This window comes from Myotis myotis, unplaced genomic scaffold (assembly GCF_014108235.1).
Source record: "Myotis myotis isolate mMyoMyo1 unplaced genomic scaffold, mMyoMyo1.p scaffold_m19_p_5, whole genome shotgun sequence".
Classification (NCBI taxonomy): Eukaryota; Metazoa; Chordata; class Mammalia; order Chiroptera; family Vespertilionidae; genus Myotis; species Myotis myotis.
In genome coordinates, this window is record NW_023416357.1 from 81,133,149 (window position 1) to 81,150,052 (window position 16,904).

The 16,904-nt window shown below is 52.5% G+C and overlaps 2 protein-coding genes across 5 annotated transcripts; both read right to left on the reverse strand.

Annotated features, from left to right (window-relative positions):
* Positions 1-5,355: 5,355 nt before the first annotated feature.
* Positions 5,356-13,029, reverse strand: CLDN15 (claudin 15). 4 transcript variants are annotated; one of them, XM_036309370.1, is made up of 6 exons: positions 12,912-13,029; positions 10,891-12,001; positions 7,751-7,915; positions 6,131-6,212; positions 5,934-6,050; positions 5,356-5,854 (listed from the first exon to the last, which is right to left on the reverse strand). In XM_036309370.1, the coding sequence occupies exons 2-6, from the start codon at positions 11,105-11,107 to the stop codon at positions 5,728-5,730; spliced, it is 708 nt and encodes a 235-aa protein (XP_036165263.1). In that variant the 5' UTR covers positions 11,108-12,001; positions 12,912-13,029; the 3' UTR covers positions 5,356-5,727. The 4 variants fall into 4 exon arrangements, with proteins under 4 accessions (XP_036165263.1, XP_036165267.1, XP_036165266.1 ...); XM_036309374.1 differs by having other exon boundaries at positions 10,891-11,772; positions 12,912-13,013; XM_036309373.1 differs by having other exon boundaries at positions 10,891-11,772; positions 12,903-13,013.
* A 103-nt stretch (positions 13,030-13,132) lies between these two features.
* Positions 13,133-16,904, reverse strand: FIS1 (fission, mitochondrial 1). Its single transcript, XM_036309375.1, has 5 exons — positions 16,747-16,904; positions 15,723-15,855; positions 14,309-14,385; positions 13,773-13,878; positions 13,133-13,443 (listed from the first exon to the last, which is right to left on the reverse strand). The coding sequence occupies exons 1-5, from the start codon at positions 16,789-16,791 to the stop codon at positions 13,346-13,348; spliced, it is 459 nt and encodes a 152-aa protein (XP_036165268.1). The 5' UTR covers positions 16,792-16,904; the 3' UTR covers positions 13,133-13,345.

Genomic DNA, 16,904 nt, shown 5'->3' on the forward strand with positions numbered 1-16,904 from the left:
ACATGGTGTTTCGGGGGTGAGGGTGATGGGTCATCTGTTTTGCCTACTCGCTACTCTGTCCTTTTTTTCCTACCTGTTAAACACTGCTCCTACTCTCTGCCCCTCTAGGTCCCTGACCATGAAAGATTTTGTCCCATTCTCCATGTCTCTGCATTTCTTGGCTGCTTCTTGATGTCACATTTTTGGTTATTGATTGAGTTAATTTGTTTTTGCTTTTTGTTTTTCTAGTTCTTCTGAATGATTTTTAAATACAGCAAGGCCCCAGGAATGGCCAGTCTGAGGATTGTCCTGAGGAAGCTCTTATTATCAGGGGCTGTGGTATGTGAACTTATTAGCAGAGAAAACCCAGAAGTTTCTGGGAGGCATGGAGGAATTCATGGTGTAGAGGCTCCTGTTCTTGGGGCCCCTGGATGTTATAACTCTTGGGTGGAACTAGAGCTTCTTCCACCCACACATCTTCTAAGTGTGTGTGTGTGTTTTTTTAAGGAAATAATTTTTTTATATTTTAAAAATAATTTTTATTGAGAATATTAGAGATGTCCCTCTTTCCCCCCCCCCATTACCCCCCTCAACTGGTTCCTGTCCTGCCCCAGGCCTCCTACCACCCTATTGTCTGTGTTCATGGGTAATGCATATCTATAATAATAAAAGCATAATATGCTAATTAGACTGGACGGCCGAATGACCTTCCAGACGTCATTCTGACATCCTTCTGGACTAAGCCACAGTGGCAGGGGCTGAGGCAGAGGCAGTTAGGGGCCATCAGGCAGGTAGGCGAGCAGTTAGGGGCGATCTGGCAGGCAGTCAGAGTCTTGGGATGGTTTGTTATGCAGTAGTAACTGGGACATCACTAATCCAGCTTGCTGGCTGCTAACTCCTGGCCTCAGTTTATTGTCTCTCTCAGGAAGAGAAACTTTCCTGGGTTCTAATCTTTCTTTTTTCCTCTCCACCAAGAAGTACACTCAAGAAAGAAACTAGAAGAAAAGATGATTTCCTTGCAGAGAAGCACCACCTGTGCTTGGCTGTGTTCCACCTGCCTTGGAATTCCTGTCAGATTTCCACTGAGTCAGCACAATCTCTTTGGTTTATTTCCTAAGTTCACGAACTTTATTTCATATTTTGTTGTTCTAAAAACAATCACACGGGTTCTGCTTGGTGTGAGGTTTGTCTGCTCACTGACACACTCAGCCTAACCCAGTGGTCGGCAAACTGCGGCTCGCGAGCCACATGCGGCTCTTTGGCCCCTTGAGCATGGCTCTTCCACAAAATACCGACTTCTGCGCATGGGCCATGAAGTTTCAATCACACTGTACATGCGCGCCCGCATGTGGTATTTTGTGGAAGAGCCACAGTCAAGGGGCCAAAGAGCCACATGTGGCTCGCGAGCCGCAGTTTGCCGACCACTGGCCTGACCCAACTGACCTTGATAGGACAGAGCCAGACCCCAAGGCCCTCCCTTGCTCTAACATGGGCTGTCTCTACAAGTCATCGCTGACATTCTCTAGGAAGGGTCTCCAGACTCCCATTTAAAACCACGGCTCCTCAAGAAAAGCCTTGACCAGCTTTTGCCAGCTTCCTGTGTACTAGTGGAAACTTGGTCCCCACCTTAGGAGGCACCCAGACCTTTGGGAAATCTACACTATGCCAAAAGCTTCTAGCGGCCAAAGCCAGGGTTGTTTGGTGGGGCCCCACAGCCCCTGCCTGGGCACACAGGAGCAGAAGAGGTTAATGCTATGATCTGGAAGGCTGGAGGCTTGGGGGGCTCATAGCTAAAGACCTCAGTGAGTGCTGACTCTGATTGATGGGAATTAGTTTGGAGAGCCAGGAATTCTGGGAAGCAGACCCGGTGTATCTTCAGTCTTGGACAAATCTTGGTCCTACTGCTTACGGATTGTGTAGCTTGGATAGGTCATTTTACCTCTCTGACTGCATAGCCACCTCCCAGATATTGTGGGGATTAAGTGAGGCAGTGACCTAGCCCAGCGTCTGGCATCTAGAAAGTACTCAGAAAATGATAGCTATTGACCTTATTGCCCAAGACCTAAAGCAGTTTGTTGTGGAGCATTTTCATAGCCAGTTCCTTAAAAAACTAGAGGATTCTTTGGAGTAACCCTGGCATCTTGTCCATTATATGGTAACTAGCTGTTTACATTTCTCTTTGCTCCTATCTTGTGAGATTTTTAGGGCAGGGGTTATGTCTTAGTGCTCTAACTTCTAGGAAAGAACATGTCGATAGCCCTTTACAGCCATGTGACCATGACTGATTGACAAAGAAATTAAAACCTAACCTGGTGATCACATTAAGGCTTATTTAAATGCTCAAATGTGAGACCTCGCTAAGGCTAGTTTTCCGGTAATGGGGAGGAGAGAAGAGGCAGGATGGAGTGTGGGAACGGAGGTAGAAGCTGTGGGGGATGGTAGAGGGAGAATTTGGGTTGGAGGTGCTTGGGTGGCAGTTATCAGGAGTTGCAACTGGCTTCTGTCCTTCAATGTGGGTATACAGGCATCTCTGTGGCATTTTCATGGCCTTTCAGAATTGTAAGACCCTTTCAAAGATGTGTGTCTCATCCAGAGAGAGAAACTACAATTGGTTTGCTAACAAAGCAAGTCAGGTGGCCTGGTACGTGCCATGGTAGATTGTTACAGTAAAGACCCCTACAAAACACACTTCCGGGTGTCTGCACTCTACGGTCCCTTATGGGCTTTGGACTTAGCCAGGGGACTGCCCAAAAGCAGAGTCTGAAGTGGGTAGGATATACAGATTTTTGTGGACTCAAAAAACACCACTGTTTCTGGGTGAAGCCCAGTGGGAAGCCTTGATGCAAATGTGTGTCCAAGGCCAGTGGAACAGTCCAGCTTGCTGGAAGAGTACAACTGTACAGAGGGATAAGAAGTGGGGATAAAAAAATATGGGCTAGGGCCAGGCAGTGTGTCAGGGTCTTAATTGTCCTTGTTCATTTTTCTGAGCCATCGGGGAACTCCCAGGGCAGGACAATAAATGATGTTCCAGGCCCGGCTTGTGTTGCTCAGTGGTTGAGCATTGACCCATGGACCAGGAGATCGCTGGTTTGATTCCTGGTCAGGGCACTTGCCCAGGTTGTGAGTGAGATTCCCCGCAGGAATCTCATTGATGTTTCTATCTCACTCTCCCTTTCTCTCTCTAAAAACAATAAAAACATTTTTTTAAAAAACTCAATTAGGGAAACCCTATGACTAGTCTGGGCAAGGGAGAATGAGGGCCTGACCAGGACCAGGGAGGGGAGAGAAGTAGGTAGATGTGAAGACACTGGAGGGGAAACTGATGGGATTTGGCAGCTGAGGGGAGGGGAAGTGAAGGGAGAAGCCAGAGATGATTGAGGTTGTTCTGTGTGACTGAGAAGTTGACGATAATGTTAATAGGAGTGAAGGAACTGTGGCTTTGGGAGAAAGTAATGAATTTGCCCAGCCTGTGCAACACAGGGGGTGCATGTACTTCTGAAGCTCTGGAGAGAGGGCTGTGAGGATGTAGTTGTGAGTATCTCTACATCCCAGGAGAGAGCACAGGTGAGCAGAGGGGATGAAAAGGAAACGGGAAAAGGCCGAGGTCACTGTAGTCGGTGCTACAAGGGAAGGTACCAGGTTAAGGCCCTATCATCTTCCACTAGATGCCCAGCTTCTTTCTAATTGCCTCATTTTCCAGTCTTAAGTGGGTACCAAGGCTGTTCAGTACCCAGTGCTATGCCTGAACTGGAGACCATGGAGTCACACATGCCACTGATATGCAAGACTCTGTGAACAGATGTTCAGAGCCTTTTCTGGAAGTTATTGAACCTTCCCCAGAAAAATGTACCTGCACCAGACCCTTGATGTGACACAATTTTAAAGGGCTGGTCAGTTTCTGATATCCACTCTCAGGCCCAGGTAAAGTAACTGCTCTAGACCAGTGGTCAGCAAACTGCGGCTTGCAAGCCACATGTGGCTCTTTGGCCTCTTGAGTGTGGCTCTTCCACAAAATACCACGTGCTGGCACGCACGTACAGCGTGATTGAAACTTCGTGGTCCATGCGCAGAAGTCGGTGTTTTGTGGAAGAGCCACACTCAAGGGGCCAAAGAGTCGCAGTTTGCCAACCACTGGTCTAGAGCAGGGGTGGGCAAACTTTTTGACTCGAGGGCCACAGTGGGTTCTTAAACTGGACCGGAGGGCCGGAACAAAAGCATGGATGGAGTGTTTGTGTGAACTAATATAAATTCAAAGTAAACATCATTACGTAAAAGGGCACAGTCTTTTTTTTTTTAGTTTTATTCATTTCAAACGGGCCGGATCTGGCCTGCGGGCCGTAGTTTGCCCACGGCTGGTCTAGACCATCTGTATCCTTGTATAGCTGTGAAGAAAGGTTGAGAGTAAGCGAGTGACTTGTTATCTCAAGCTGACCAGTTTCCTAGAGCTGGGTCTTCCCCATCTGCTCCTTGATGACTCTTATCAGTAATTATAAGAGTGCCACACTCTTGCCCTGGCTGGTGTGCCAAGGGGTTAGCAGTAGTTCTCATCCTTCTGGCCCTTTAAATACAGTTCCTCATGTTGTGACCCAACCATAAAATTATTTTCGTTGCTACTTCATAACTGTAATGTTGCTACTGTTATGAATCATAATGTAAATATCTCATATGCAGGATGGTCTTAGGCGACCCCTGTGAAAGGGTCGTTCGACCACCAAAGGGGTTGCGACCCACAGGTTGAGAACCATTGAGAACTGCTGGGTTAGAGCGTCGGCCTACGGACTGAAGGGTCTCTGGTTCGATTCCTGTCAAGGGCTTGTACCTGAGTTGCAGACTTGATCCTCAACCCCAGTCAGCATGCGTGTGGGAGACAACCAGTTGATGTGTCTTTCTCACATTGATGTTTCTCTCTGTCTCTCCCCATCCCTTGCACTTTCTCTAAAAAGGAAAAAAAAAAAATCAATGGAAAAAATATCCTTGAGTGAGGATTAACCAAAAAAATAAAAAAGAGTGCCACACTCTTTTTTTACAGAGAGTAAGGGAGAGGGGTAGAGAGTTAGAAACATCGATCAGCTGCCTCCTGCACACCCCCTACTGGGGACGTGCCTGCAACCAGAGTACATGCCCTTGACAGGAATCAAACCTGGGACCCTTCAGTCCACAGGCCAACGCTCTATCCACTGAGCCAAACCAGTCAGGGTCAAAAGAGTGCCACACTCTTGAAATCACTTGCAACCCTGCCTGTTTTGCGGGATTAGATAGTCCAAAGGTGATGGAGAGGGCACAGGTGACAGTTGGGTGTCAGAACTGAGATGACTCTGGGTATTGCCCCAGTCAACTCCTGCTTGGCCAGTTGCCCCTGAAAGTTCACAATACAAATTTATTTAAGCATGTATTTATATAGAATGTAAGCACTCGGGGTGTCCCCGCCGGCCTAATCGCTCAGACCCCAGCCTCAGGATAGAGAGGGGTCAGGTGCAGTCTCAGGAGTCCGAAGTGAGTCCTCAGGAGGCAGCTTCTTGGCCAGAGGAGGGAAGCGTAGCCCGTAGCCAGGGCAGACTACAGAGAGGAGCCTGAGCTGGGTGTGGCTTCAGGCCTGAGGTGGAGTCCTGGGAGTGGCTTGGCCCTGGGGCATGGCTTGCCTCTGAGGTGGTAACACCAAGCAGGGGCCTGCGCCTGCTGTCCGGGGTTCGAGGGACCCCTTTCCACTGGGGGCAGTGGGAAGGGAATAGGATCCATAGGCCAGGCCTCCTACACGTAAGCGTTTTTCCCGTATTTGCCGAAGCTGACGTCGTCTTCATACGAGGTTGCTGCGGGGCGCCCATGGGCAGCGGGGCCAGTGGACCGCACTGTGGAGGCCTTGTAGGGCAGCCGGGTGCTGGCAAGGGAGGGGCTGGTCAGAAGGAGGTGCAACCTCGCTGTCCCCCCCCTCCCCACAGCAGCTCACCCTCCCTTACTTGGTGGCGTGGTCCTCTTCGGGAGCACAGCAGCAGCTGGAGCAGAGGCAAACACCGCCCAGGATGGTCAGCAGGGAGGCACTCCAGCCCAGGTAGAGCGCAGGGCCCAGCTCATACCTGGGGACAAAACAACGCAAGGGGTGCTAGCTCCGGGACATGTCCAAGTTCCACCCCCAGGGTGGGGCTCCCACACTCACTTGGTTCCGGGATACAAGGGGTCAAAGAAGTCCCGGGTGATGTTGGAGGCATACCAGGTGATGGCCACCATCCCGCAGCAACCTAGCGCAGGGAGAGAATGCACTGGAGCCCTAGGCCCCTAGGGAACTAGGGGGAGGGCCAAGCAGGAGCAGCCTAGAGAGTAGGCTGTGGGGTTATCAAGTCCAAGAGCAAATTTCATTCCCTCCCTTTCTTCCTCTCCCCAGCTCATGACCTTTCTAGGGCCAACTGTGAACCCAAGACCCAACCCATACTCTGCTCCTCAGCCAGCCCTGTCCCCCCTTCATCCCCGGCCAGCTTTGTCCTTCCTGCCCTCCAGCGCCGTGATCATTTAGTGTCCCCACTGGGACTATGCCCCGTCCTTCCTAGAGGCCCAGCTAGCCCTGTCTGCCTGACACCTGTGTCCTTTGACCTCCCCAAACCCTCAGAGCAGTGGTTCTCAACCTGTGGGCTGCGACCCCTTTGGCGGTTGAACGACCCTTTCACATGGGTCGCCCACTTTGCGATTCCTAACAGTAACAACATTACAGTTATGAAGTAGCAACGAAGATAATTTTATGGTTGGGTCACAACATGAGAAACTGTATTTAAAGGGCCAGAAGGTTGAGAACCACTGCCTCAGAGCCTGTGACGTGCCTCTGCCACTCAGGGAAAGCCTGAAGCCAGTGGACTACAGGACCAGCCTTGCCACTCGCTAGGGCTTGTCTTCCAGTAGGTCCCCTGACCTTTCTGAGCCCATTTCCACACCTGGAGTTCAGGACGAGACCCTCCTTCCCTCACAGGCTTATGAAGTGATGTGTGTAGGTATGCTTTACAAACCGAAAAGGGAGAGCCAGTGTCTGCGCACTGTGTGTGTGTGTGTGTGTGTGGACACACATACCCTGACTCTGATCTTCCCAGTGTGTGTGTGTGTGTGTGTGTGTGTGTGTGTGTGGACACACATACCCTGACTCTGATCTTCCCAGTGTGTGTGTGTGTGTGTGTGTGTGTGTGTGGACACACATACCCTGACTCTGATCTTCCCAGTGTGTGTGTGTGTGTGTGTGTGTGTGTGTGTGTGTGTGTGTGGACACACATACCCTGACTCTGATCTTCCCAGTGTGTGTGTGTGTGTGTGTGTGGTGTGTGTGGACACACATACCCTGACTCTGATCTTCCCTGTGTGTGTGTGTGTGTGTGTGTGTGTGTGTATGTGTGTGTGGGCACACATACCCTGACTCTGATCTTCCCAGTGTGTGTGTGTGTGTGTGTGTGTGGACACACATACCCTGACTCTGATCTTCCCAGCCAGGCTGTAAGCTTGGGAGGGCAGACCCTCACTTTCCCCTTTGGAATCTCTCCCCACCTTGCCTCTGCCTAGCTCCTGTGGGGGCTCAGGAAACATTGCTAATGGGCTGATTTGTAGCCAAGGGATTTGGTGAGTGCATGTGAAGCTGAGGTGAGCAAGGAGAGAGGGAAGAGCTTAGCCTGGGAGGGCAGGTGTCGATGCAGAGGGGAAGGAGTTGGAGTTGGAGCAGACAGAGACCCCTGGGGTCTGTTGCGAGGACTACTCCCAACCCCCCACCACAGTGCAGGGCCCACCCATCACCCTCCTCAATTACCAGCCAGTATGTATAGGGCCCCGGCAGTGGCCGCCAGCTTGGCTTTCCTGGAGAGCACCAAGGTCCCAATGTTTGTGCAGCGCAGTCCCAACATGCCCAAGAAGAGGCCCAGGAAGCCCAGGAGGATGGCGGTGATCATGAGTGCCCGGCAGGCCTGGATGTACCCTGGGGAGGTGGGTTACAGCATGGGTCCCCGAGCCAGCCGCTTGCCCCTCCATCTCCTCTCCCCTCAGTGACAGCCAGCCCCTTACAGCCCCTGCTCAGGCCTCAGTCCCTTGAAGTTCAAATCCTCTTCTTCCCCTTGGGGTCCATCCAGCCTATAGGCTGAGGGGTCACACCCCCTCTTTCCCAGGAGCTCACCTCAGTCCCAAGGAGTCTCAGCCCCTCCTGCCCTGCCACCTGCACCAGTGCACTTCCCCTGTACCTCCACCTCCGCCTCTGTATAGGGGTTCTCAGCACTACTGACTTGGCCGGATGATGCTTTGTTCTGGGGGGCCATCCTGCCCATTATAGGGTGTTTAGCAGCATCCTTGGCTTCCACCACTAGATGTCAGTAGTCTCCTCAAGGGGGACAATTAAATTTGTAGACTGTCAAATGACCCCTGGGGGGCAAAATCGCCTAGTTGAGAACCACTGTTCTGCTACATCACCACCAATCTCTGCTGTGCATAGCAGAAATCACCTGTGTAACCCCAGCCCCTTCCCACACCTGCCTCTCTCCAGGTCCCACCTAGTACCTAGCACAGTGCCAGACATCCTCACCTGAGCTTCTTCCTTGAGTGATCAGTAGGGGGCAGCAGTGGCCTATGGGTCTCTGGGTCCAGGGCAGTTTCTAATCTGGGAGGTGGGATTACCTGGGCCCAGGACCAAGCCAAGTCAGTTTTGCACATGTGCTTTCAGTGCCTCAGTTTCCCCTTTCTCAAAGCTGAAGGAAATGGCTGGCTTCCTTCCTGGTTCCCCTTCCCCCCTCCCTGACTTTGATAGTTGCCAAGCACCCAAGGACCTTGCACTCCTTTCCCAGGTGGGGCAGTGCCATCAGTGCTGAAGGGGAAAGGCTGGGTCCCTGCCAAGAGGATGTTTAGTGGCATGGAGCTGGGGGGTAGGGAGGAGGGACAAAGTTCTCTGGGAGCATTTTCTCACTCCCAGCCATTCCCTCTGGAGTTCCCGCCCTCTTCACCTGCCGCATATCCTATTCCCTCCCACCCATCCATCTACCCACCTCCACCTGGGCAGACCAGCTCTGGTAGACAAAGGGTAATTAAAGGGCCTGTGGGAACATGGGCCGGAAGGCTGCAGGCTAGGGGTGCACAGCTTGGAGGTGACTAAATGGCAGGACCCCTAGAACCAGCCTTGGAGGTCAGCCAGCTCTAGACTCAAACACAAGTCAGGATTCCAACCTGTGTGCCTCAGGGTACATTAATGCTTATGCCTGCAGTTTCCCCGGTTCTCTAAAAATAAGTTACTAACACCCCCAACAGCAGAACTATTGTAAGCAGCCCTAAAATGGTGCAGTGAAGTACCCAGCACCACACCCGGAACCAAGATGCCCCTCAGCATGGCAGCTGCACTCTGCCCTTCCCCCAAGCCCACTCTTGCCTCTTCATCTTTCATGCACACTCATGCTCTCTCTCAGGTCAGGAGCAGCAGTTCAAAGGCAGCTCACAGCAAAGGCCCTTCCTCACGGTGTGGTTGGGAGGTATGTGAGGGATGGCCAGGGCTGCTGAGCTGGCTGCCTCCCGTGTCCCTTCTGGCCACTCAGCATTCTGGGCTTCTGGCTCAGTTCATACTAGCTTTTATAATTTGTTTGTTTTGGGGGGGGCGGGGGGAGATGGGGCACTTGCCTTGTTAAGTCCTAGAGAAAGTGATGAAAAGATGAAGCCTCTGCAACTGCTCTGGGAGATTCTGGGAACAGTGGGGACACAAGAGACCCACCTGGACCCCCTAACTGCTCAGAGCATCTCTGACATTCCTGGGGGATTGGGTGTAGCCCTGCTCTAACCCAGTGTTGGCCTCCGTTCCTTCCCCTACCTCCGGCACCTGCAGAGGGGACCCGGAAGAGTGAGAAGGCTCCGGGAGAACCCAGTGAGGCTGTGGGAATGGCACCGCAGAGGGTTCCTGGTCATCATCCCCTCTTGGTTTTTGGTATGGGGCCGACTGAAGGGAGACTCCCCTAGGGAGTAATGGGGGGCTACTCATAGGGTGAGCAGGAAACAGGAAGATGCTACAGCTACCAGGGAGAACCTTTCTCGGCCAAAAGAGCTGTAGGCTCTAGCTCACCAAGAACTGAAAAAATACACCTCCAGGAACCTCGAACACACATACACACCCTCTCACCTGCTCACATTAGACCAGGGGTCCTCAAACTATGGCCTGCAGGCCACATGCAAATACAAATATTCCCGTTTTGTTTTTTTACTTCAAAATAAGATATGTGCAGTGTGCATAGGAATTTGTTCATAGTTTTCTTTTAAACTATAGTCCAGCCCTCCAACGGTCTGAGGGACAATGAACTGGCCCCCTGTTTAAAAAGTTTGAGGACCCCTGCGTTAGACACCCAGGACTCCTTAAAACAGTCCTTTCCCATTTGCCACGGCGTTGGCGTCTCCGTGGGAGCCTGTGAGGCTACGGAGATTGTCTCAACTCCCAAGAATCCAAGATGGGGCCTCCTCTTCACCCTACAAACCCCAGCACTCCCAACCCAACACTAACATGCTAACATTGTTTGAGTGCATACAGATGCTAACATCATGTTAACATTTTTCACCTTTTATTTCTTAAAGTCCCCACAACTATTATGATTCTAATTTTACAGATGGGTCAAATAAAGCTCATTTTACCACCTGCGCAAGGCACAGAGCTAGGACACAGCAGGCGCTGGCCTGGCCGTCTAATCCTGGTGCCTGCACACCACTGAGACCAAGTGGCACATGAGGGCAGGGGGCCACGTGTGACCAGGTCACCGCTGCAGTTCTAGACAGGCAGCTACCCTCAGCAATCCCTTCTGCAGGAGCCCTTCTGAGCTTGGTCAGGCCTCTCCCATCTGTACGGCACCCACGGCCAGACCCAGGCAGCACCCAAACTCCCAGAGCTCTCTCCAACCTCCCACCCTCCCTCTGCTCCCTTCACCCTCCACCCTGTACCGGAGAGGGCCAGCATGGACGGGAACTCCCTGCAGTTGTAGACTCCCAAGGAGTCGGTTGCGCAGCTGTGCCAGAGGTTCTCGAAGATGGTGTTGGTGGTGATGACATTCCCATGCACAGTGGACACTCTCCAGTAGCTGTTTGGCAAAGTCACACCCAGCATCAGCAGTCCCACAGCTGCCACGAAGAAGCCAAAGGTCTCCACAGCCACTGACATGGTGGGACGCAGGCCCTGAGGGGCACCTGTGGCCCCAGAGGGAGAAGGGCTGAGCCCCAGGGGACCTTGACGGGCGTTGGCTAGGGAGAGGTGTTAGGGCAGTGTGGGAAGAGAGAGAGGGGGAGGGCAGAAGGCCAGCGGCAGCCTCGGCCTCAGGTCTGTCTCCAGGTCTGTCTCCGGGTCTGTCTCCGGGTTTCTGCCTTCCTTCTCTTTCTGGGTTTCTGCTTCCCTGCAGGTCAGCAGTCAGAGGAATGAGCCAAGAGCCCGTGGCAGATGTTGATGAGATGTAAGGAATAAACGAAACGGGCCAAAAGTCCACTGCCTCTGGCTGCCCTGGGTTCCCCGCCCCACAGGGTGTGGGGGGGGGACTTACCGGGGAGTGACTAACGGATGCAGCCAAGGAGGGGCCCCCATGGGAGGCATTGGGAGCCAAGGGGAAGCGTGTCTCTGACTCAGCTTTCATCAGGGGCCAGAGAATGGAATAAGAGGGACAAGAAGAGACAGACAGTGACCACGGACAGGCACGGCAGCCTTCAACAGGGAAAGAGCAGGGAGCAGAGGCACTACCTGTTGCTGTTGGTGAGAACAATTCAGGAAACTGGAAGACCTAAGGGTTGGGGCATTGAGTCTTCCAGGAAGATTAAGGCTGAAGAAGGGAACAGGGTCTGTGGGGGAAACCAATGGCTCTGGCGTCCAACCAACCTAGATTCGCACCAGATCCCATCATTTACCAAAGTGACACAGAATAAAGTTGGACCCCACGGGTTCACTTCTGCTGCTGTGAACTAAAGCTCCTCCTCCTCATCTCATAGGTCGCAGTAAGAATTGTGACCACAGATCCAAGCTCCCCACACATATGCATTACTCGGCACTGGACTGTCCTGGGTTTCGGTCCTGCAGATCCAGGGTGAAGCCATCAGAGGTTGCTTTCCTGCAAACTTCACCTTCCTGAACTTGATTTCTCCCATTTGGTGGGTTGGTCTTTGACCCTCGGCAACAAGCTTGATCTTGCTGCCAAGGGTCCCAGAGGGGGGATGAATCTCAGGCTTAGGTGATCCCATGGCTAATCTACGCAGCTCATTGTTATCAGAACTGTCACCAGCTCTGCTAATTATGATGGATTAGAAACCTCTGGGTTCCCACCCCAAGCTGAGCACCTGTCCTGGTGTAGCCAGTCTCATTTCCTGCTTCAAGGACACAGCAGGGCAGCCCTGCTCTCTTCTGGCAAGTGTGCTGGGGCTCAGTCTCCAAGGGGCTGACCCTACTGCACCCAGGCAATTGCACAACACATCGCCAGCGCCAAAGTGTAGGCTCCTAATCCCCTCCTCCCCACCTCAGGCTCCTGTGCTCCCCGCAGGGGCCTCCTCCCCAATCGATCCCCCAGCTGGGCTGGCTTGGCTGTGGAATGAGAGGTATGCAGTGAAGCAAGACAGGCCCAAGCTGAGCCTGGCACAAGGTGGGTGTGGGGCAAAGCAGGCTGGGTGGGGACTGGGTCCCCACCTTCCACTTGGAGGCTACAACTGGGGTATCCTGGGTTCCTAACCTCTTTTAAAATTCCTGCCAACTCCATGCCAAATGCCTGTTTCCTCCCCACCATCTCCCTCCCCGCCCCCAACATCACCCCCTCTCCTAAGGAGGCTAGGGTAGGAGGAAGGGGAGGAAGCAGGAAGACAAAGGGAGGGGAAGGGCGGAGGTTTTGGAGGAAACTGAGTGGGGGGGCCCCCTGGTGTGGAAAACTCCACGTGCTAAAAGGCAGCTGAGTGGGTCAGAGGAGACAGGAGACATAAATCCAAACCTGTCCCACCTCCTGTCACTTTCTCTCAGGATCCGAGGGCTGTGTGGAGGCCACGTGGCTTTGGTGGGGTTGAGGGAGGAAGGGCGTGGGATCTGGGCAGCTCTGCAAACAAAGGAGAACCCTATACCAGCACGGAGGTAATAGAAGAACAAAGAGCAGGAAAGGAGCACGTGTTACCCCAACTTCTGGGCCCAAGGGAACCTGCCCTTTTTTCAACACAGACACAGAGGTTCGCAAGTCAAAGCCCAATTTTATTTACACTCATCCTAAAGCACACGATCTGGGGCTAGAGGACAGATCTTGGGGAGAGGAGGTTGAGGCCACAGAGGACAGTGACAGGGTGCAGGAGAAGAAAGGGACGCAGCGAGAATGGATGGGCCCTCTCTGAGTGTTCTCCATGGGCTCCCATGTATCCCTGGGCAGAGGCAGAGGTGCAGTCTCATTCAGGATTTGGACTTGGATACAGCAAGTCCGATGAGTCCAGCCAGTCCCGCCACACCCAGGGCCATGCCTCCAACAATGGCCATGCCCACCAGTCCATCTGGGGAGAAGAAAAGGGAAATTGTCAGGAGCTGAGCCCCCGCCCACTAGGACCCTGGCTACTATCTTCTTCCTGCCCACTGCTCCTCAACAGCTGTGCCTCTCCACCTGGATGCACGGGGTGCGGGACTCCAAGGGCTGGACAAAGGCTTCTGGGGTTTTGAGGAATTGCTGGGAGGGGGAGTCATTTAAAGAGTGACCAGAGGGCCCAGGCACGGGGTGGGGAGAGGGAAAGAGGACTACACCAATGGTTAGAAGGACCTAGGGATGATGGGGGCCAGCGAGACGGGAGAGTCGAGAGTGGAGAAAGACAGAGGGGAGGGCGTTCACCTTTCTTCATGGCCTTGTCAATGAGCCGCTCCAGTTCTTTGGCCTGGTTGTTCTGGGGTTCTGTCTGCAGCAGCCCTCGCACATACTTTAGGGCCTTTTCATATTCCTGCACTCGGAAAACACACATACACCCCTCAGCATTTCAGCGCTCCTGCCCATCAGAGGGGCCTTCCCTTCACTTGCCCTGGGGGCTCCTCCTCCTACCTCCACCCCCTTCCCTCACTCCAGCCCCACCCAATGGAGTAGAGTCCACAAACAACCCCAACTGTGTGGGGATGATAAGCTAGGGGAGATAACAACCCAAGGCCCGGGGCTGCACCCCAATCCTGACGTCACCTTTTCCCCACACCCTCAGCACCCTGATCCTCTGTCTCTCACCTTCCCTCAGCATCCTGACCTGCTGTCACGCTGCACCTCTGTACCCGATACCACCCCCTGCCTACTGCCCTCTTTAGGCTCTACCTTGAAGAGAAAGGAGAGGGTGGGCTCTGGCCCATCCAAGTAGGATGGCGTGGAAAGGGAGCTCCCCGCCTTACCTTGAGCCGGTAGTTCCCCACAGCCAGGTAGAAGACATAATCCCGCTGCTCCTCTTTGCTCCCTTTGAGCAACAGCTCTGGGGAGGAGGGAAGAGGAAAGGATGAAAACACTTCTCTCTTTTCCTAGTACTTGTGTCTGAGACCCTTTCTACTCTCTGAACGCCTATCCAATCCTGGGGAAAGTCCTGAGCCTGTTTCAGCTCAAGTCACATTTGGCTTCTAGTCAGACCTACGGGCAGCACGAACCCAGGCTGCCCGAACACCCTGGTGATCAACACTCTGGTACCAATACTACAGTCAGTCCTGGTTCATCCAAGTAACTGAAAGGAAATCAAGGCACTGGAAAAGCCAAGAGGCATCTCTACTCAGTTTTGACATCTGTTGTTTCAACTACAGTTTCTAGTTGCCCAAATAAGTGTTAAAAGTGTGTACTCCCCACCCCACCCCCCTTTTAAAAAATCAAGTGAAAACTCACCTTCAATTAGCCTTTTCTGAATACCACCACCTGACTCTTAATTCAGTGACTTCCCAGAGGCTTATGTGTTCAACTGGACTCTAAGCCCTAGAATTTGTTGCTGAGTAGTTTCGTGGGTGTTGATAAATCTTCCCAAGTGTCTGTACTATCTCCTCAACTAGACTGGCAACCTCTTAGAGACCACTTCTTCTACAGCTGTGCCCTGTTGTAGAGGAAACCTTAAAAAAATCTGAATTGGCAAATCAGACAAATGTAGGGTAAGATTATTTGCACTAAGAATTTTTATAGATTTATAATAGGCATTCTTTGCTAGTACACTGACTGTTTTCTTATTTACAATTACTTGACCAAGACAGAGGGAGTTCAAAGAAATTTAAAGGTCAAATACTGTGGCCTCTGACAAATGGTGACCCATCCCAAAACAATGGTAAATAAGATTCCAATCAAAAAAGCACCATTTGCTCACAGGTTTTTGGGACTGTCTTCTGCACCTCTTCCATGCCACCCTCACAAAAGGTTTCAACAGCTGCTGAATAAGCAACATGGTGGGGGGCAAAGAGCACAGGACTGAGACACGGCAGATAGGAGCCTCTAGTCCTAATTCAGCCATTAGTAGCTGTAGGCCTTCAGACAAGTCACTTTCTTTATGGTTAGATTACCAGATCATCAAAGTCCTGTGGAAACTGACATGGTCTGACTGTTTGGCAAAACAATGAGGTGGTAATTAGCCCAAAGTACACTGGAAGCCAGGCTAATGTGTACAGTCCTTTGTTACAGTGAGTTTCCTGTAAAATAACTGTTAGGTGTCTGTAATACAGGGTCCCATGTTGAAAAAGAATCCCACCACTTGAGATGGAGGGAGGGAATGACCAATGGCAGGACAGAGGGGAAGACCCCGATTGCAGTTGGGGAGGGGAGTAGGGTAGCCTGGCACCTCACCCTCCAGCAGTGCAATGCCTTTACGGATGTCATCGTTGTACTTGCTTCGCACCAAGCACCAGGCATACTCAAACTGCGTGCTCTTGGACACCGAGCCTGCTGCCTTCTCAGACTGAAATTTCTTTTCAAACTTCTGCCATAGGAGAGGAGAGGAGTCATTTAGAAACGAAGAGGGCAAACCATTCTCTATCAGGACCCTGTGTCCATTTCCCAGTTACACTCCATCCTTCCCAGTCTCTGCCATATTTCCCTTGCGGGTCTTCATACCTGGCCCCACAAGTTCTATCTCCATCTCTGGGACCCAGGCTTTCAGTTTCTTGTGGGCGGCATGTCTCTGGACAGTCTCCCACCCCCCCATCCACCCCACCCCACCCCCATCCCCGCTCCCTCCCCCTACTGGTACTGAGTGGAGATGCCACCTGGTGGCGGTTCCAGGCACCGCTCCCGGAGCAAGTGACCCCGAGCGGCTAAACAGTAAACATGCTGTTCAACACCAGTCAGAACTGCTCAGCAGCCCACACAGTCCCTCGTCGGAGACTGCTTCCCCCATCCCGTCCCGCTTTGCCGAGTCTGGACTTTTTCTTATCTGCAAAACGGGAACAAGATGCTGCCTACCTCTCATAACTCAAAGATTGAGATACCGCCTGCGATGTACTTAGCACCGTGCCAGATACAGTGAATAACATATGAAACTTTATGGTGGTCGCCACCGAGGGAGCACTCTAAACCAGGCTAGGACTCTGACCTAACTGTTGCACGCACCCAGAACCCATCAGTCTTTCCAAGCCAGACTCCAGGCCTTGAGTCTGAGGCGTGGTGGCGTAAGAAACTACAAGTCCCATTAGTCTCTGGGGCAAAATGGAACATCTCGGCAGGAGACGGACGCTGCAAAGGCTGCCGGGAGTAGTAGTTCAGCGTCACTAGGGAAGGCTGATGATGAGAAAAGGGTTTGGCCCCTATCCGATTCTTCTCAGGACCCGCCCGCCCGAACCTTTCCTCTCCCTCCCTCTGGGCCAGGCCTCACCAGCAGGTCGTCCACAGACACCAGCTCGTTTAGCACGGCCTCCATGGCCGCCGGCCCGCAATCCTCACACCTCAGACGTTACTGTGCCACCAACTCCATGGCCCACTGGCAGGAGGGGAGAACAACTTCCGGCGTTCAGCGGAAAAGGGCCGCCTCCC

What these genes read in the sequence shown, in the direction of transcription:
- FIS1 (XM_036309375.1), bottom strand. Translation starts at nt 16,791, where the DNA reads ATGGAGGCCGTGCTAAACGAGCTGGTGTCTGTGGACGACCTGCTG. An exon ending in AGGCATTGCACTGCTGGAGG is followed by an intron (nt 14,386 to 15,722) that starts GTGAGGTGCCAG and finishes CCTCCTCCCCAG; the next exon opens with AGCTGTTGCTCAAAGGGAGC. An exon ending in TGACAAGGCCATGAAGAAAG is followed by an intron (nt 13,444 to 13,772) that starts GTGAACGCCCTC and finishes TCTTCTCCCCAG; the next exon opens with ATGGACTGGTGGGCATGGCC.
- CLDN15 (XM_036309370.1), bottom strand. Translation starts at nt 11,107, where the DNA reads ATGTCAGTGGCTGTGGAGACCTTTGGCTTCTTCGTGGCAGCTGTGGGA. An exon ending in GTCCATGCTGGCCCTCTCCG is followed by an intron (nt 7,916 to 10,890) that starts GTACAGGGTGGA and finishes CCACCTCCCCAG; the next exon opens with GGTACATCCAGGCCTGCCGG. An exon ending in GAAGAGGACCACGCCACCAA is followed by an intron (nt 5,855 to 5,933) that starts GTAAGGGAGGGT and finishes CTCCCTTGCCAG; the next exon opens with CACCCGGCTGCCCTACAAGG.